The sequence below is a fragment of the Stegostoma tigrinum genome, chromosome 17, assembly GCF_030684315.1.
Source record: "Stegostoma tigrinum isolate sSteTig4 chromosome 17, sSteTig4.hap1, whole genome shotgun sequence".
Taxonomy (NCBI): domain Eukaryota; kingdom Metazoa; phylum Chordata; class Chondrichthyes; order Orectolobiformes; family Stegostomatidae; genus Stegostoma; species Stegostoma tigrinum.
The window spans coordinates 11,194,039-11,215,362 of record NC_081370.1 but is presented as its reverse complement, the minus strand read 5'-3'; the positions used below and the strand labels follow the sequence as shown (position 1 = coordinate 11,215,362).

The window sequence follows — 21,324 nt, the reverse complement described above, 5'->3', positions numbered from 1 at the left end:
TTTCACACTATCCTTAACTCCACCGATCTTTGTATTGTCTGCAGACTTACTAACCTGCCTATCTCACAAACAGCAGAGGTCCCAGTATGGATCCCTGCAGAATACCATTAGTCATCGACCTCAAGCCCAGAAAAAGACACTTCCAGCACAACACTCTCTGGCTTCAATGGGCAAACCAGTTCTGAATCCACCCGGCCCAGTCACTGTGGATCCCATGTATCTTAATTTTCTGCTGAGCCTGCCATGAGGAACCTTTCTTGAAAGCCATACTAAAATTTGCATAAGCAACATTCAGAGCTCTACCCTCATCGATCACCTTTGTCACTTTCTTGAAAGATCCAATCAATTGATGTAACATGTGAGCTGCCCCACACAGCCATGCTGACTGTTCCTAATTAGGCCGTGCTTTTCCAAATGTGCATAAATCTTATCCCTAAAAATTTTCTCCAATAGCTTCCCAACCACCGAAGTGGGACTGCCTGGCCTACACTTGCCTGGATTATCCCTATTTCCCTTGAACAGAGGAACAACATTAAATACTTGCCAGACCTCCGGGACCTGTCCAGTGGCTGGTGAGGATCTAAAGATCTTGAACCTTAGCTAAATCCCTAGTTCACTATCTCCGTGCAGCTGCCCAAATTCTTTTTAAATTCTGATCCTGGCATTAGAAATACTGCAGCATCTTCAACCCCAAGATCAGCCTCTTAATGTCTGCATTCTAAGCATTCAACACTACTGCACAAATACTGCTGCTGCCTTATTGTTTTGAAGAAACATACTCCTATGAACCATATTGCCCCTGTCCATCTTCCTGCTCTTGTCATATGGAGACTTCATTTCATTTTAGAAAACACTGCTCCTTAATTGAAATAACAAGATGTAGAGCTGGATGAGCACAGCAGGCCAGGCAGCATCAGAAGAGAAGGAAAGCTGATGTGTTGGGTCTGGAGCCTTCTTCAAAAGCCTTGAACGACAGACTGGAATGAATGAATTTTCACATTCTATCAATAGCCCTTTGACCCAATCATGCATTCCATTCCCTGATCAGCAGAAAGCTGCCTCACCTGATTATGCCTTTAACCACGAACAAGTATGCACATGGAAAGAATTGTCATTGCTACATTATGCACCTGGGGCCTTACCATTCATTCATATGAGAAAGGAAGATGCAGTTAAGAAAATGGGCAATTGTAGAGATTGTTGCAGTGGAGCTAGTTGTGCTCACTGTTTCCTGTATGGTCTTTTCTTGGTCCTCACCATGTTGATGTGACTGTGATGTGTGCTGTCTGAATTTTTAGGGAGGCCAGGCAGTAATATTTATGGAGCACACTCAAAAGTATTCCAGTAACCTGTCCTTATTTGTGATGTACACAGCAGCCTCTGGACAAGCAATTCATTCTAATACTGTGATTGGGATTCTTTGTAGGCTTTGTTGAAAATGATCCTTTCAGATATTGGTATGCATTTTAAAAATGTTCTGCTCCTGACCAGTTCTAGTGCTCCTTTTTGTCTCCCCTGATGAGGAGTATTGGGTTGTGTTATTTCTTCTGTTAAAGGCTCTGTGTTGATCTTGCAGGGATACTATGGACTGTGCAAAACAGAGTGCTGCTCTGTGTCTACTGCGGTTGTACAGGACATCTCCAGATGTGATGCCAATGGGAGAATGGACGTCACGAGTCATTCACCTTCTGAATGACCAACACTTGGTAAAACTATTTGAGGTTTCCTTTTAATAATGTGCATTTATCGAAGGATCACAGTGCTTTTCTTGACTGTCCTATGCCTCATCCATCCAGGGCGTTGTAACTGCAGCTACAAGTCTGATCACTGTACTCGCACAGAAAAACCCTGAAGAGTTTCAAACTTCTGTGCTCTTGGCGATTTCAAGGTTGAGCCGGGTAGGACCTTTCCTTCATTCAAGTGTAGCACTTCAGTGTCAGCTGATATGAATTAAAAGTTGAAAAACACAGCAACTGCACAAAGCTTCAAGGGTCAAATATAGTTTGATACAGGTGCATGTATCCCATGGGGTAAGGTATGGTTTAGTGTGGGAATTGATCCAGGGTAAAGTGTTCTCTGTGGAAGGTAGTCCAAACTGCTGTTAACCTTTGAGTACAGAAATGTTTAAATTTCACTACGAGAAGGTCTGACTCTGGTCTTGTTAAATCTGTGCGGTCCTAAGCTACATAACCAAGAGAAATACATTGTCACAATCTAATCCAGTAGTTTTGTTTGGCCAAATTACTCTGTAACCCTCTATTCCACGGGATACACTCCTAGTATATTTGATCTCCCTCATTGTCTCTGTCAGGTATCATTTTCGTAAATATACACTGCTCTCCCTCAGATGCCGATATCTTCTTCCAAATATGCAGGGCCCACAGTAGTTCTCAGTGCCTCTGGGGGTGGTGAAAGTAGGGCTGTGTACAACGGAACTGTGCTGTCTAGCCCCTTGCGTTTGTGTCCTTGAGAGAAAGGCTAGAATTCAATCAGCCTTTGAATTATTTTCTGTATGTGTTCAAGGTATTTTAATTAAAAAAACCCTGACAATTGCAGATGCTGGAAATCAAAAACTGAAACGGAAATTGCTGGAAAAACTCAGCAGGTTTGACAACATCTTTGGAGAGAAAGTAGAGTTAATATTTTGGGTCCAGTGACCCTTTTCGTTCTGAAGAAGGGTCAATGGAACCAAAATCTTAATTCTGCTTTCTCTCCACAGATGCTACCAGGCCTCCAGGATATTTTAATGATCTGTATACCAAGAAGCACTTTTATTCATCCATTGTTTATGGATTATCGCCATTTAGCATGTCCCCCATTTCAGACTTCCCAGATCCAAAATGTATGATCACATAGAAATCTATTCACTACGTTTTCAGTCATTCACTTAATCTATGAGTAAATCTAATCATATAGTGTGGAGTATAGTTCAGTGTGGGAATGTAAATTCAGTGGTGCAAGTACAGTTTATCGCATGAATGTGAATCCTGTAGCATTGGATATAGTTTATTATAAGATTGTTACTCCTATTATGTGGGATATTATTTAGCATTGTATTGACCACACCTTTGTGCTTTTCTGTTATTTTGATTGTAAATGTAAAATTGTTCTAAAATGAAAAATTGAGAGTGGGAATTACTACACTTTTCAAAAGCAAGCTACTGGATATCATTTCATTTCTTGTTTACACTGCTGAAAGAGTGGAGGAGACTGTTTACAGATGGCTAGCGTCAGGGTTGTATACAAAGTGAGATTCGGTCTGTAAGAAGGAGCTGATTGGTTTGTGGAGTTATGACCATGCAAAAAGAGATATCAGCTGAACAATAATGATCTGATTGGCTCCTGGGTAACTGAACGGCTTGTGAGTGAGAATAATATTGGCAGAATTCTTTGAATCTGAAGTGGAGGTGATATGTCTTTCTATCCAGTAAAAACTTTTAAGCCAGTTTATTTTCTGTCATCAATTACTGAAGCAGAGGCTTAAATCAGTAACTAAAACTTTTCAGAATTTTTGAATGTGCCAACAGCCTGTGCCTCTTGTAAGGAACCGAAATGAAACGGGAGTAGGAAGCTGAATGACAGACTGAATGAGAGACCTAGCAAGCTAACAGGTCATTAGGGAACTCTGTGGTCTGGACTATTGAACTGATTCCTATCCAACCATATAATCAATGTTTTTGTTTGTCTGTCTGCCAGTCTGTGCGTGTGTCATGAGAGTTTTTTAAGGGGTATAGAGTTTTAACTTGTAGAGTTATATGATGATAATTCATAGTTATTTGCCTGTGATTAGAATCTATTCATTAAATATTCAATAAATGGCAATTCTTAGTCAGTACAGAAATCTCGACTGTGTTTTCTGCTAGCCGGAGTTTAACCGGACAGGTGACTATGAATTCTCTTACTTGGATAAAATTTTTTTAACTTTTGTGTGAACTCCGTAAATAGTGGAGCCTGATTCCAGCTGACTATTCCAGTGAGGGCTGCCAAAGTTTGGGAACTGGCCTGGGTTTGATTTTGAAACTGATCCATCAAGGATTTGGGTGTAGGTGAGGGATTCTCAATTGTCTTAAAGACATAGCAAATAAAGAAATTTCCTGCAGATAGCAGAGTTGTCACACAGATACATTTGCAGAGCAACATTGGTCATTCACCCTTTGAGCCAGTTCCATCAGTCAATTAAATCTAAGCTCTTAAATTGGCTTTGTAACTCCTGATCCCTTTATTAACAAAAATTGATTTAAGTCTTGAAATTATTAAATGATTCCCAGTTTCAACAATGCTTTTGAGAAGAAAGTTCCAGATTTCTGCTATTTTGTGTGGAACACACATCCTGATATCACAATGAAATGACCTATCTTAAATTTCAAGGTTAATATCACAGACTCTGGCAATTCCTGCTGGAAAAATCGATTTTTCTCTATCTGTTTAATGTTCTGATAGCTGGCTTTCTTATCTGACTGTAGTGTGATAAGACCATGTTAGAGTAAGGGCTTTCAAGGCCAGTGCCTGCTGTGAAAAGAAGGACTGGGATTTTTATGGAGCTGAATGATACATTGAACTGCCTAATGAAGCCCTCAATGTGGTAGTGATTGCGTTGTAGGAAAGCCAGCCTTGTCAATATTACAATAGTAAGAGTTCTTGATTAATTAGTTGACAAGTGGTCACTCATGTTGACTAGCAATTTCATGAATGGGAGAAGTGCCTACATGTGTCAATTAAAATAAAGGATCACACTAATGTCCTGGTTTGTTCCTTGGTTATTTGAACTGGTTTTGTTTGTTTATTATTACAGCTTGTATCATCTGCTTCAGCTGATCTCCAGGATTACACTTACTACTTTGTGCCAGCTCCTTGGCTTTCAGTGAAGCTTCTGCGGCTGCTGCAGTGCTATCCCCCACCAGGTGAGCTTTCTGTGTCCCCACCAGTGGAGAACCAGCAGTCCCAGTTCAGGTAGAGCCCTAATTAGTAATCTGATCATCTTTCAACGTTGAACAGTCTATTCAGAACAAATGGTCCAAGATTCAGTCCTTGATCCATGCATCTTGTGGTGAATAGCTTGTGGTCACTCACGAGTGAATAGTTGTGATTTGGGTGAAGTAGTGGAGCTGCTGGTTGTGTAGGAGTTCAGTCAGGTAATGTGTGCCAGTTCCCTTTCCACCTGAGCTCACTAAGACACAATCACTGAGCAATACTACCACCCAACCAGCTCAGAATCACAGGAAAATCTTGAGACCAATAAACTCAAAGCTAATAAAAAAATTGAACCTGAAATTTAGATGGTGTCTTCAAGATTCCATTTTCTGCTTTGGATATGATGAGAAGCTGGTCTGTGCCTCAGTATCTGTCCGATGAGCAGTACTGATTATGTCTAAATAACCGATTTCTGTGCCCTTCAGAGGATCCTGCTATTCGAGGGCGTCTGACTGAATGTCTTGAAACTATCCTGAACAAGGCCCAGGAGCCACCTAAATCAAAGAAAGTGCAACATTCAAATGTCAAGAATGCAGTCCTGTTTGAGGCCATTAGCCTCGTTATTCACCATGACAGGTTAGTCAGACAGGTTTGCAAAAAAGAAACTACTGGACCTTGCATATGATAAGGATAAAACTTATATCTTGTTTCAGTAATCTCTTGTTTACCACAAGATTTTTCAAATCACCCTTGCTGCAGCTTTCCTACCACAACAACTGACTTGTTCTTGCTTACATGTCTCACTTACATTAAACAACAGCATATAACTTTCTTACTCTGTGATAATAGATTACTTATTGCTTCTTAACATGATCCAGTCAGACTTTATCAGACCGTATTACATATTTGTCCCAAGTCATAGGGGCGATATGGTGACTCAGTGGTTAGCGCTGCTGCCTCTCACTGCCAGTGACCCAGATTCAATTTTAGCCTTGGGATGTATGGAGTTTGCACACTCCACATGTCTGTGTGGGTTTCCACTGAGTGCTCCCGTTTCCTCCCGCAGTCCAAAGATGTGTAGGCTAGGTGAATTAGCTAAGGGAGATGCAGGGACAGGGTAAGGAGAGTGAATTTGTGTGGGATGCTCTTTAGAATTTTGGTGTGGACTTGAAGGGCTTGAATGGCCTGCTTCCACATTATAGAATCCTTATTATTTCAAAATTCTCCAGTTCAACTATCCATTCGCATTTTCAGCTTGGTTACATCAGTCTAAATAAAAACTGAAAGAATTGTGGGTGCTGTAAATCAGGAACAAAAACAGGAGTTGGTGGAAAAGCTCAGCAGGTCTGGCAGCATCTTTGAAGAAAAAAGGTCTGACCTGAAACGTTAACTCTGACTTTTTCTTCCCAGATGCTGCCAGAGCTGTTGAGCTTTTCCAGCAACTTCTCCTTTTGTTACATCAGTCCAAGTTAGCCATGTAGTTCAGCAGCCTAGTATATCAAAGCACTTTACACTGAATGACATACTTTTGAAGTGTGATCATATTATAATCTGGGCACTATATTGAATTTGTGTGACACTTAACGAGGTATCAGGCAGTAGCAGAATGGTTATCTTCTTGAATTATCATTGTCGAGCCTAGACTGATATTGAGGTTACAAGTTCAAATTCTATCATGACTGCTGGGAGCTACTATAGGAGGAGACCATTCAGCCCATCATGTCTACACTGGCTCTTCAAATGAGCCTAACAGCAGTGCCATTCTCCTGTCTTTTTCCTTGACCCTTGAACTTTGTTGTTCCAAGTTTAATTAATTAATTAAATTCCTGGGATTCTGAAATCACCAGGCTGTTTTTAAACAGAATCTGCCTTTGAATATATTGAAGCCTGGAGTTGACAAATATTTGGTTTCACAGGAAATCTTGGCATATGGCGAGTGAACAGGAAATGGAATTGAAACAGAAAGTCAGCCATCATCATGCCAGGCTCGATAGGCCGAATGGCCTACTCTTGCTATGTTTGTGTGATTTCATGGTTGGATTCATTAAAAATAAACTCGCTGAGCTACTGGACATTTGCTATTTATCAGACATCTGTATTTTACAGTTTTCTAGAGTTCAGGTTGAAAACCTGCTGCGCTTGATTCATTACTCTGAGCTGTCATTTCTTTTGCAAGGGAGATTGCGTCTCAGTTGGGAATCAAGGTGCAGTCCTAACCTGCAAGCAATACTGTGCTTTTCATACTGAGAACCCTTTGTCAGTATTGATAGAAAGTATAGCTACCTGAGCCCTGTCCCCATCAAACACTGCCAGGACACGGACAGCGTGGGGCTAGATACAGAGTAAAGTTATCTTTTTCTTGACCTGAAGAAAGTAATGTGCCTGAGCTTTCACATTCAGGGCCTGTGCCATCATTCTCCTTATACGTGCTCTTATAAGGTTGCAGATTCTGAAAACTTGCATATTTATGGATTGTATTTTTTAAATTTGAAAGAATGCTTGCCCTGGTGTCATTGTACAGCTAGCTACCATTTGTAAATTGTACTGAATGCCTGATTCCTTTCTCCACTGCCTCCTTTATGTTTTTGCTGTGTGCTATGCTTGGAAGGATTTGAAGACAAGGTTAAGCTGCCTTCATTGAATCAATGGAGTTTAGGTGCTCGGAAGGAGGCCGTTTTGTTCATTAGCAACACGTGAGCTCAAAAACAAATCCCACTGCTCTGCTTTCTCTCTCTCAGCCTATTGCTGTATCTATCATTGCTTCCTTGAAACTCACCTTGAATCTGCAGCTGCTATATGTGTCAATTAACTGTCCCCTTTCTTCCTCCTCAGTCTGTCAGTGACAGTTTCAAATTGGTGACCCATTGTTCGTGGATTCGCTGACCAGAAGCAATAGTCTTTCTCTAACCCTCATTCCTTTCCAATAATTTGCTGCTTAGTGTAAAAAAAATTCACAAACAAATCTATTAAGCTGTGAACAGGTTCATGGCTGAGTTGGGCTAAATATCGGTCCCATCATTTTGAGGTACAATCTTTTGATTTCACAGTGAACCGAACCTCCTTGTCCGTGCGTGTAACCAGCTGGGTCAGTTTCTGCAGCATCGGGAGACCAATCTACGCTACCTGGCGCTGGAGAGCATGTGGCTGCTAGCGAGCTCTGAGTTTTCTCATGAGGCAGTGAAGGCACACATCGAAACAGTCATCAATGCACTCAAGGTAACTGCCCTTACCATTCCAGGATTTGTTCAGCTTTATTACCGACCAGTGGCTTTTTAATAAATGTACCCTCTGGTTGGGCAAGGGCATTTGGCAGCTGGTGTCAGCTTTGTAAGACAGAAGGTGGGCAACTGGAATATACTAAGTGCCTAAATACTTGGGCACTTAATAAGCCAAATTGGTGGCCAGCACATTTTTTTTTAGTCTAGTGTATCTGTGTTTACTCAGTAGGTTCAGCACGTCCACCATGTCTCTGGTCCTGCCTAGTGCTTCAACACTTGGCACACCCCCCTACAACTGCAGCTCTGCAATGGGACTCCTGCACCGAGTTCTACTTTCATTCTTCACTGAGCACCAGAAGTGTGAGGCTCCTTTACTTTGACTTCTGTTACAATCTTAGTTCTCCATTTGAATCTTCTCCTACCGAGTTCCCTGCATTATGATGCTTGCACATCAGTTTTAGTTCCTCACTGGAAAAACTAGGAGTATAATTCTACCCTTTCAAGTTGAGGTGGGTGTTGTGAAAGCTCTGATTGAGGCATTCAGCAGTGTCCTTGTGCAGGAATCTGCCTCTCTGTAATCAGAGCAGTGAACAGTCGTTGCCCAACAGGGTACAATGACCAGTGACTTTGCTGTTTGTGTTACAGACTGAGAGGGATGTGAGTGTGCGACAAAGGGCAGTGGATCTCCTGTATGGGATGTGTGATCGCAGCAATGCCCAGCAGATCGTGGCAGAAATGCTGAATTATTTGGAGAATGCTGATTATTCCAATCGAGAAGAAATTGTGAGTCCTGTTGGTTATTTGAATGATGGTTTCTCATATCTGATCGTATTCAGACACTTGGTTTTGTTTCTACTTTCTCACCATCAATAACCAAAGTTTTTGCTGGTTCAGCATTTCTGTTTCCATTGTTGGGGATTGATTGGCCACTAATATCCACTACAAACCCACTGACTCCCACAGCTACCTGGACTATGCGTCCTCACACCCCACTTCTAGTAATGACTCCATCCCATTCTCTCAGTTCCTCTGTCTCAGTCGTATATGTTCCGATGAGGCTAACTTTGACAGGGGACCCTCCAAAATGTCCACTGTCTTCCTCAACCAATGATTCCCCAGCTCCGTGTTTGAAGGGCCCTCAACTGGGTCCGCCCCATCTCCTGTACTTCTGCCCTTACCCCTTTTCTCCCCTCCCCCAACAGCGATAGCGTTCCCCTTGTCCTTACCTATCATCCCACCAGCATCCACATCCAGAAGATCATAAGGTGCCATTTCTGCCACCTCCAGCAAGATGCCACCACCAGACACATATTCCCCTCCCCTCCCCTCCCTTGTCCGCCTTCTGCAGGGACAGTTCCCTCTGGGACACCCCGGTCCACGCTTCCTTCACCCCCAACACTCCCCCATAGCTCTATGACACCTTCCCCTGTAACTGGCGAAGGTGCAACACCTGCCTATTTGCCTCCTCCCTTCCCACTGTCCAGGGGCCCAAACATACCTTCCAGGTCAAGCAACACTTTACCTACACTTCCCAGAATCGAGTCTACTGCATTCTCTGCTCACAGTCTGGCCTCCTCTACACTGGGGAAATGAAACATAGACTAGGTGACCACTTCACAGAAATCTACGTTCTGCTTGCAAGAAAGACCCTGTACTACCCATTGCCTGCCACTTTACCACACCACCCTGTTCCCCGACCAGCACGTCTGACTCTGGCTTGCTGCAGTGTTCTAGTGAAGCTCAATGCAAGCTAGAAGAACAACACCTCATTTTCCGCTTGGGGACCCTACAGTCTTCCGGACTCGATATCGAGTTCAATAATTTTAGGGCCTAAACGCTTCCATGTCCCAGCCCCCAACCCTACACACCAGGCCCTGTTACCACATAGCCTGCCATTATACACTCCCTGTTATTAGCCACTATTAACAATTATTCATCCTCCCAGCTTGATGATTATCAATTCGTTTCGATCCAACTGCTCTTCTCTCTCTTTAGACTCTAATCTGTCGTTTACTCCCTCCCCTTTTTTCTGTGTATAAACTGATGTTTTCCCTGCTACCATCAGTTCTGAAAATGGGTCACCGGACCTGAAACGCTAACGCTGTTTTTTCCTTCACGGATGCTGCCAGACCTGCTGAGCTTTTCCGGCAACTTAGCTTTTGTTCCAGATTTTCAGCATCCACACTTCTTTTGTTTTTTTATAGTCAACATGGATGTCCTGCTGAACAAATCTGGTAGATGTTTTTGAGGTGTTGATGAAGTGTTTGAATGAGGGTAGGACATTTGATGTGGTTTACATGAACTTCAGCAAATCCTTTGACAAGATCCCCCATGATAAACTGACAAAGAAGCTAAAAGCTCATAGGATCCTGGGTAACTTGGCAAGTTGGATCCAGAATTGGCTTAATGACAGGAGACACAGGGTGTTGGTAGAAGACTGTTTGTGTGACTGGAGCTTGGTGTGTAGTGACATACCACAGGGATCAGTGCTGGGTCCATTATTGTTTATGATATTCATAATAATGGAGAGAGAGTGTGGGAGAGATGGTAAGTAAGTTTGCAGATGACACAAAGATTGACCAATTGGTTGGCAGTGAGGAGGGAGGTATTAGGTTACAAGGAGGATATAAATGGATTCGTCAGATGGGCAGATCAGTGGCAGAATTTAGCCTGATAAGTAAGTGTAAGGTGATGCATTTTGGAAGAAGGAACAAGACAAAGGAGTGGCATCCCTGGAAGAGGCTTCACAGTGAGGTTAAAATAGTATCAGAGATAATGAGAACTGCAGATGCTGGAGAATTCCAAGATAATAAAATGTGAGGCTGGATGAACACAGCAGGCCAAGCAGCATCTCAGGAGCACAAAAGCTGACGTTTCGGGCCTAGAAACCTTCATCAGAGAGGCAAAGGAGTATTCATTTAATGACAGGACACTGGGAAGCTCAGAGGAATCTTCGGGGCTTGTCCACAGATTCCTGAAGGTTATAGGACAAGTTAATAGGGTAGTTAAAGAGACTATACAGGACACTTGCCTGTTCAATCGAGGCATGGATTATAAGAGCAGGTGGTTATGTTGAGTTTGTAAAGAATGTTGGAGAACTGTGTGCAGTTCTGGTGACCACACCATAAGAAGGGTATGATTGCACTGGATGGCATGCAGAAGAGATTCGTCAGGGTTTTGCCTGAGGTGAAATGGTTTAGTATGAAGAGAAGCTGGATAAGCTTGGGTTGTTTTTGTTGAGGGGTAAATAATAAGGGGGCATATTTTAAAGTGAAAGGTAGAAGGCTTCGAGGGTTATGATGAAAACCTTTTTTACCCAGAGAGTGGTGGGAATCTAGAATGCACTGCCTTGGGAGGGGGGTTGTTGAGGCAGAAACCTCACAACCCCTAAAGAGTACTTGGATGAGCACTTGAAATGTTGTAAAATTCAAGGCTATGGGCCTAGTGCAGGTAAATGGGATTAGCGTGGATAGTAGTGATAATGGGAACTGCAGATGCTGGAGAATCCAAGATAACAAAGTGTGGAGTTGGATGAACACGGCAGGCCAAGCAGCATCTCAGGAGCACAAAAGCTGATGTTTCGGGCCTAGACACGTCAAGGTCTAGGCCCGAACCGTCAGCTTTTATGCTCTTGAGGTGCTGCTTGGCCTGCTGTGTTCATCCAGCTCCACACTTTGTTATCTTAGCTTGGGTAGTAGTGTACTTTTGGTGGTACAGACTTGAAAAGCAGAATTTCTTTTTCTGTATTGTGCCATTCTATGATTTTACAATATGTGAAATCTTTGAGCCAGAAGTTGTGGGATGCATTAATATCAGGACGTAGAAGGAAGGTCATACAGGCAGATTTTCCAGAGCTAGGGAGGAAGTTTTAAAAAATAGGAGTTTGAGGTTAGTAATCTCTGATTGTTCCCAGCACAGCAACCAGAAGATTAGAGATAGGAAGACATGCTAGGGGGTGAGATCGTGTGGGGCTTCAAGCATGATGCAGGAGGCAAGGCTTAAGATGTTTAGAGCTCTGAACAGAACACAACTCTTGAAAAGGAATGGGCTGCATTAGGGACAATGTTCTTGCAGGGAGGTTCACAAGTGTGTGACAGTACTCCAGCTTTAAGAGATGTATTTTGTCTTATTTTTGAAGAGGGATTTCGAGCCAGAGGTGGTGAGTTGTCTCTTTCAAGCCAATAAAGTAAACAGCTAATAAAATGTGAGGCTGGATGAACACAGCACGCCCAGCAGCATCTCAGGAGCACAAAAGCTGACGTTTCGGGCCTAGGCTCTGATGAAGGGTCTAGGCCCGAAACGTCAGCTTTTGTGCTCCTGAGATGCTGTTGGGCCTGCTGTGTTCATCCAGCTTCTCATTTTATTACCTTGGATTCTCCAGCATCTGCAGTTCCCATTATCACCAAAGTAAACAGCTGTTTTTTTTTTGATGTTAGAACAATAGAAGCTGCATGAATGGGTGGAGTAAGGGTCCCGCAGAACCAGGGTTTTAGTTTAGCATTCAGTAGTTGTTGGGGTTTTGAAGCCGGTTGTGGAAGCTGTTCTACATCTCTCTCGGCCGCAGCAAAAAGCTGGAGTTCTTTCTTTCTGAAAGATTTTTCTCTTGATGTTCTTTCAATCTGGATTGGCAAAACATAATGTGAAACAATCTGTTTTACTGAATTTGCCTTTGCCAAGGGCATGTTTATGGAATGTTACTACGTTGGAACAGTTGCTGTTTAGTTGTTAAAACATCTATTATTCTGTTCAGTATTCCAATAGAGTTAAAGTTATGTAAATTCTTCTTTCTATTGTTTGTGTTCTAACTGAGTGTAAGAATAAAATGTGTTTTGCTTTAAGTGGAGTAGTATGACCAATCAAATTACATTTGTACTGGAGCACCTTACACTTGTCTTTCAATAAGATAACGTTATGGTCTTAGGCTATCTCGTTGATACATTTGAAGGGGGTTTGGTCTAGTCCATATCAAGTGCAGTTGAGGAGGGTTTAAACTTAATGGCTACCAACTTGTTGAAGTCTAAAAGAGGAATAAAATGTAAATGGTGACTCTGGTGATTGTTCGAGAGAAGGGAGGAAAGCAGACCAAGATATATTGTGAGGAATGTAAATACAAGATGATGGTGCATAAATGTGCAATTGAGCGTGATTTGGAGAGATACAAACATCATCAGCAGTTTGAGAATATGATCGGGGAAGATGATGGATACATGGCTTAAAAATCGGTTGGCTCGTGTCCGTAATGTATAAGATTATAAAGCATTCAACAAAGATGGAGAGAGGAAAAAGGGAGGTGGGATTTCTTCAATGATTATGGAAAATATTGAGTATACATGTTGCACCTAAAACATACTGTTCAAGTGTAAGCCAGGTCAAATATAGTCGATTGTGAGAGGAGAAGAAAATAACATGGGGAAAGAGAAATTATGAGAATGGGATCAAAGAGGGTGGCATATGATTTTTTGGCTCAGGACAAAGCTAGACTGATTCCTGAGTTCATTGTATAATTGTTCATTAAGGAAGGGGCATCTGAGAAAGTATCAGTCGAAAGTAGTTAACAGACAGTGTGAAAATTGAAAGGGAGGAATTACTGGAAAAGCTGACCGTGCTTAGAATGGATGGGTCATAGAACATAGAACATAGAACAATACAGCGCAGAACAGGCCCTTCCGCCCTCGATGTTGCGCCGACCTGTGAACTAATCTAAGCCCCTCCCTCTACACTATCCCATCATTAACCATATGCTTATCCAAGGACGTTTAAATGCCCCTAATGTGGCTGAGTTAACTACATTGGCAGGCAGAGCGTTCCACACCCTTACCACTGTCTGAGTGAAGAACCTGCCTCTGACATCTGTCTTAAATCTATCACCCCTCATTTTGCAGCTATGCCCCCTTGTACAAGCTGAAGTCAGCATCCTCGGAAAAAGACTCTCACTGTCCACCCTATCTAATCCTCTATTCGTGTTGTACATCTCTATTAAATCGTTTCTTAGCCTCCTTCTCTCCAATGACAACAGACCCAAGTCCCTCAGCCTTTCTTTATAGGGCCTGCGCTCCAGACCAGGCAACATCCTGGTAAATCTCCTCTGCACCTTTTCCAATGCTTCCACATCCTTCTTGTAATGGGGCGACCAGAACTGCACGCAATATTCCAAATGAGGCCGCACTAGCATTTTGTACAGTTGCAGCATGACATCATGTCTCCGGAACTCAATCCCTCTACCAATAAAACCTAACACGCTGTAAGCCTTCTTAACAGCACTATCAACCTGAGTGGCAACTTTCAGGGATCTATGGACACCAAGATCCCTCTGCACATCTATACTACCAAGAATCTTTCCATTGACCCTGCCTTCCTATTATTCCTCCCAAAGTGAACCACCTCACATTTATCAGTATTAACCTCCATTTGCCATCTTTCGGCCCAATTCTTCAGTTATCCAAGTCTCCCTGCAACCTGCAACATTCTTCCACACTGTCCACCATTCCACCGACTTTAGTGTCATCTGCAAGCTTACTAACCCATCCACCTATGCCTGCGTCCAAGTCATTTATAAAAATAACAAACAGCAGTGGTCCCAAAACAGATCCTTGAGGCACACCACTAGTAACCGGACTCCAGGCTGAATACTTTCCATCAACCACCATTCGTTGCCTTCTTACAGAAAGCCAGTTTCTAATCCAAACCGCTAAATCTCCCCCAATCCCGTGCCTCTGTATTTTCTCCAATAGCCTACCATGTGGAACTTTATCAAAGGCTTTACTGAAGTCCATCAGCTCAGGATGAATTGCTAAAGGAGCTGGTATTAGATATTGCGGAGGATTTGCCATAATCTTCAACCTTCCCTAGATTTGAGGAAATGTGAGAGGATTGGAGAGTGGAAAATAGACATTCCTATTCAAGAACGACTATGGACAGCCGTAGTGGCTACAGGTTGGTTAGTTTAACATCAGCCAGTGTTTGCTAATCCATTATCAGGGACAAAAATTCAGTGGGAAATTAAATGGGATTGGTTTAATAAAGGAGAGCCAGAGCAGCACTGTCTAAGATAGATTGTGATTGATTAATCTGACTATGTTTTCTGATGAAAGAATAGAGAAGGCTTATGAAGGGAATGCAATGGATATTGTCTATGTGACCTTCAAGAAAGACAAGATACCAAATAGAAGAGTGATTCATTTAATGGAGATTGGTGGAATAGAGGCTCAATGTCCAGTTGGGTAAACAATTGGCCTAAGGACAGAAAACAATGAGTTGAACTAGCTGGGTATTGTTCAGATTGGAGGATGGTAGACATTAGTCTTATTTAAGGGTCAGTGCTATGCCCCTTTTTTTTTAAACTTGTACATGATTTGGATCTTGGGACATAATGTACAATTTCAAAACTTGCCAGTGATCACAGTATAGTGCACAACAGAGATGCTATGAATTATCTATTATAGGACGTAGGTAGACTAGCAAGCTGAGCAGACAGTTGGTTGTTTGGGTTTTGTACAGGGAAATGTAAGTTGATGCGTTTTGGCAGAAAGGATATGGAGATATTATATAGATGTACAATTATAGTTTAATTTGGGAAACATGGTCTGCACGGATGAGTTAGACAGAATGGTCTGCTTCTGTTCTGCAAGATCTCCTAAAAAAAAGTTAGTGATCCTGTTCGAAAGACTGTAATGATAGAGAGACCTTGAGGTGCATGTGCATCAGCTTTTGAAAGTGGCAGGACATATTGAAAGACAATTTTTTTTTCATTCATTTGTGGGATGTGGATGTTGCTGGCTGGCCAGCAATTCTTGCCCATCCCTAGTTGCCCTTGGGAAGGTGGTGAGCCGCCTTTTTGAACTGTTGCAGTCCTTGTGCTGTGGGTTGACCCACAATGCTACTAGGGAGGGAATTCCAGGATTTGACCCAGTGACAGTGAAGGGATGGCAATATATTTCCAAGTCAGTATGGTGAGTGACTTGGAGGGAACTGGGAAGTGGTGGTGTTCCCATATATCTGCTGTCATGTCCTTCTAGATGGAAGTTGTCGTGGGTTTGGAAGGTTCTGTCTGAGGATCTTTGCCGAATTTCTGCAGTGCATCCTGTTGATAATGTCAGTGGTGGAGGGAGTAAATGCTTGTAGATGTAGTGCCAGTCAAGCGGGCTGTTTTGTCCTGGATGGTGTCAAGCTTCTTGAGTGTTGTTGGGGCTGCAGCCATCTAGACAAGTGGTGAGTATTCTATTACACTCCTGTTTTGTGCCTTGTAGATAGTGGACAGGCTTTGAGGAGTCAGGAAGTGAGTTACTGGCCGCAGCATTCCCAGTTTCTGGCCCGTTCTTGTCGCCACTCTGTAAATATCGTGAGTCTGGTCAATGGCAACCCCCAGGATGTTGATAGTGGGAGATTCAGTGATGGTAACACCATTGAATGTCAAGGGGCAGTGGTTTGATTGTCTCTTATTGGTGATGGGCATAGCCTGGCATTTGTGTGGCGTGAATGTCACTTGCCACTTGTCAGCCCAAGCCTGGATGTTGTCCAGATCTTGTTGCTTTTGGACACGGACTGCTTCAGTATTTGAGTCACAAATGGTGCTGCACATTGTGCAATCATTGGCGAACATCCCTACTTCTGACCTTATGATGGAGAGAAGGTCATTGAAGCAGCTGAAGATAGTTGGGCCTAGGACACTACCCTGAGGAGCTCCAGAGATGTCCTGGAGCTCCCACAACAGGATACAAAGCAGGTGTAATTTTAGACTTTATAAATAGAGGTATTGGGTATAAAAGCAGGGTAGTTATATTTAGAAAGCTCTGGGTAGCATCAGCAAGTGTATTGATTAAGTCCTGGTCACTAGACTTTAGGAAAAATGTGAAGATGTTTGAGCAGATGCAGAGGAGGTGGATTGGAATGATTCCAGTGTTTTTTAAAGTATAACCATTGCTGTAATGAAAAAACGAAGCAACTACGAACAGAAGTCAGAAAATAATTACATAATCTGTTCAATATTGCTGCCGGAGTGATAATTATTGTTAAGGACACCAAGAAGAACTTACTCTCCAGATAATAGCTGTGATAATGCAGCACTTCCCGAGTGTCAGCTGAGATTTTGTTCTCAAAGTTTGGGACTTTATAAATGGGGCCATTGCAGACTTTTGTAAGTCTGATGAGTCCATTTCTTCTCTCTAGGTATTGAAAATAGCAATTCTGGCTGAGAGGTACGCAGTGGACTACACATGGTATGTCGACACTATCCTGAACCTGATCCGAATTGCTGGTGACTATGTCAGTGAGGAGGTGTGGTATCGAGTCATTCAGATCGTTGTCAGTCGTGACCATGTGCAGGGGTATGCAGCCAAGACTGTGTTTGCGGTAAGCTGTTGTCTAGCCCAAGCTGTCAAATCTGAGGAGGGTTGTCCCATCATGATAATGGTGTAGCACAATATGCATTTCAGCCATATTATCCATAAGATAACATTTCACATTGTGGTTGGTTTGGACATGAAGTAGGAACTCTTACCTGTCTATCTTAGTTGGCTGATTAAACTCAGATCAGGTGAGTAGATTCTGATTGGTCAGGGCATTGTAATACAGAATGCAGTGGTCTCTGCATAGGAAAGTTGCAATATACGGACAAGTTCCTTTTGCCTACAAAAGCAATCAGCATCCTCTTTTCATGCTATGTAAATTAATATTTACTTTGTAAGTCTGTTTCTTGATGGGCACAAGACAAAAAGTTTTGACTTCTTTCTTGTTAGCAGTTACCTGTGAACTTGGAGTGAGTGCGTGCATTTGCTGGCTAAGATAGTGTCTCAGTCTTCAATGTGTGAAAACCTAATTTAGAATTGTGATTTGTAGTTTGCTTAAAGAGAAATCAGAAATGTTGAATTCTGTAGTAGCAATCTTTGAGCAGGCCCATTTTCAAGAGCTGCATTGAAAGAGTAGCCGAATTAGTAATGGACTGAAACTGGATCCTTACTGAGCGAGCTCAGCCCTTTGTGTCAGAAAGCCAACCTACTGTGACTTACAGTAGACCGTAGGGGTTGAATACCTCAAGGATTTCAGCAGAGGAAAGAGAAAGGTATTTGTTTCATTTTGTCCAAGCAACGCAGCTGATTGGTGAGTGTTTCTAGTTTTTAAAGTGTAAGATCTTCAGTTTCTGTTCAGATCTCTGGTCTTTTTACTTTGTTTTCTATTTTAAAAAAGTCTAGTTAGGCATAAGCTTAACATTAGAATGTTAAAATGGTAAGTAACACAGTAAAGTTAAGAATGGGGAACATTCACATGTAAAGCACAGGGATTTTAGAGTGATTTGAACCACTTACTGTGTTGCAGCTGCAGCATGTAGGAGCTGCTGGGCACCAAGGTGATCCACAGTGTAGTGATCCAACTGTAGCAAGTGTTCGCAGCTCAAGTAACTTCACATCCAAGTGGAGAAGCTAGAGTCTGAGCTACCGACATTGTACCACGTCAGGGAGGGGACAGTTACCAAAACATTTTGTTCCAAGAGGCAGTCATTTGAGGTCATCCATGAGGTCATTTGAACTTGGTCTGTAATCAAGGAGAGGGGGATGTGATTGTAGGAGAAGGAAGTATGTTGACCCAGAGGGCAGTTTGTATAACTGTCTAACATTAATAGGATTCTAGCAAGTTGTGTAGATAAGAGTGAGGATGGATACTGTTCTTTGCAACTGTGAGGGAAGAGTCTAGAAGCTGTGTTGCCCACCTGGTGCCATTTTTGAGGTGCCAACCCCAGGGTTGGAGAGGAACTTGAAGAGAGTGGAGAGTGATCCAGTTGATGTCATCCACGTTGATGCCAAATATTGATAAATACAAAAGCAAGTTCTGCTGAAAGATTTTGAACAATTGGGACCAAAACTGGAAAGCAGAACCTCCAAGGTAATAATCTCAGGATTAACACCTGAGCCATGAGCAAACTGGCACAAGGTAAATGAAGTCAAGGAATTAAATGAGTGTCTCAGGTTTAGTGTGAGAGGAATGAATTTCAGTTTATGGGGCACTGGCACCAGTACTGGGCTAGAGATGAGCTGTTTTGGTCGGAGGAATTTCACTTGAACTGTGCTGAGACCAGCATTCTGGGGAATCAAATAACTAGGGCTGTAGAGAGGCATTCAAATTAATGACAAAGGTTTTGGGAGAGGTGAAACGTCGACTTATAAAGAAAAAAGATACAGCAGCATTGCAGAGCAGCTATTTTGACAGTGATCCCCAGAGTGGGACAAGAATGGAAAGAATATGCAAACATTAAAAAAAAGCAATAGAAGATCAGGTCACAAGGAAAATATGGTTGAAAAAAGCAAAATTAATAGCGATTTACTTAAATGTACGTAGTACGTGGAACAAAATAAATGCATTAACAGCACAAAAAGAAGTTGCAGAGTGTGATCTTAAAGCCATTGTGGCAACATGGTTGCAAGGAGATTGAAGCTGAGAATGAAATATTCAACATCAGGTGATGTGAAATGACAGGGTAGAAGAGAAGGGAATGATGTAGCTTTGGTAGTGCGATATGGAATTAATATGTTAGCAAGAAATGATCTTGCGTTGGAAACTTTAGAATTCAAATGGATTGTGGTAAGAAATAACAAAGGGAGGAAGGCAATGGAAGGAATAGTCTATTGGTTCCCTTTCAGTAGCTGTTTTGTTGGACAGCGAACAAATCAGGAGATAATGAGGGCATGTTTAAAAAAAAAAGCAGTACATTAATCACCAGTGATTCTAATCTTCATGTAGGTAACATTAGATACAGTCATACAGCACAGAAACAGACCCTTCACCCCAACTCATCCATGCCGACTAGGTTTCCTAAACTGATCTAGTTCCATCTGGCTGCATTTGGCCCATATCCCTCTACACCTTTCCTATCCATATACCTGTCCAGATGTCTTTTAAATATTTTAATGTTCACCTCTACCACTTCCTCTGGCAGCTCGTTGCATATGCACGCTACCGTATATGTGAATTCATTGCCTCACAGGTCCATTTTAAATCTTTCCCCTCTCATCTTAAAGCTGTGCTCTCTAATTTTGGATTCCCTCTACCTTGAGGGAAAGATCTTTGCTATTCACCTTATCTGTGCCCCTCATAATTTTGTAAATCTCCATAAGGTCACTCCTCAGCCTCCTATACTCCAGGGAAAAAAAGAAAATCCCAGCCTATCCACCCTGTCTTTATTACTTGAACCCTTGTAATCCTTGTAAATCTTTTTCGCATCTTTCCAATTTAATAACATCCTTCCCATTGGCAGGGAGACCAGAATTGTACACAGTCCTCCAGATGTTACCTTACAAATGTCTTGTACAGCTGTAACATGATGTCCGAACACCCATACTCACTACCCTGACCAATGAAGGCAAGTGTGTCAAATGCCTTCTTCATCACCCCACCTGTGACACGGCTTTCAGGGAACTATGTACCTACACCCCTGGGTCTCTTTGTTCGACAACATTCCACAGGGTCCTACTGTTAATTGTATAAGACTTGCTCTGCATTTATTTAAATTAAACCCCATCTGCCAAGGCTCGGCCCACTGGTCCAGTTGATCATGATCCTGTTGTACTCTTAGATAATCTTCTTCACTGTTTGCTGTGCCACTTATTTTTGTGTCATTGGCAGATAGCAGATGTTAGCATTGAGGATGAACTTGTAGAGTAATTCAGGTCAGTTTCCAAGAATAATACAGATCATAGAATCCCCACAGTATGGAAACAGGCCCTTTGGCCCAGTAAGTCCACACTGACCCTCAGAGCATCCCACCCAGACCTATCCCTCTGTAACCCACCTAATCTACACATCCTTGAATGCTATGGGCAATTTAGCATGGCCAATCCCTCTAGCTTGCGCATCTTTGGACTATGGGGGGAAAGCGGAACACCTGGAGAAAACCCACGCAGACACAGGGAGAATGTGCAAACTCCACACAGACAGTCGTCCGAGGGTGGAATCGAACCCGGGTCGCTGGTGCTGTGAGGCAGCAGTGCTAACCACTGAGCCACCTTTGTCGGATCCAACCAGGGATCAGTCTGTTTTGGATCTGGTAAGGTATAATGAAGCAAGTTTATTAAATGATCTCAGGGTGAAAGATCTCTAGGCCGCAGAGTCCATAACATGGTAAAAATTAGCATTCAGTCTCTGAATGAGAAACATGGGTCAGAAACAATTGTGGCTGATTTAAATAAGGGCAATTACGAAGGAATGA

General features: G+C 42.5%; 1 protein-coding gene across 1 annotated transcript in view; it reads left to right on the top strand.

Moving 5' to 3' along the window:
- Positions 1–21,324, top strand: part of LOC125459123 (AP-2 complex subunit alpha-2-like) — a 97,740-nt gene that overhangs the window by 21,353 nt on the left and 55,063 nt on the right. The window contains exons 5-11 of the mRNA XM_048545060.1: positions 1,577–1,706; positions 1,797–1,898; positions 4,793–4,901; positions 5,397–5,547; positions 7,959–8,127; positions 8,775–8,912; positions 17,295–17,477. Coding sequence (XP_048401017.1) covers positions 1,577–1,706; positions 1,797–1,898; positions 4,793–4,901; positions 5,397–5,547; positions 7,959–8,127; positions 8,775–8,912; positions 17,295–17,477 — 982 coding nt within the window. The remainder of the gene's footprint in view (positions 1–1,576; positions 1,707–1,796; positions 1,899–4,792; positions 4,902–5,396; positions 5,548–7,958; positions 8,128–8,774; positions 8,913–17,294; positions 17,478–21,324) is intronic.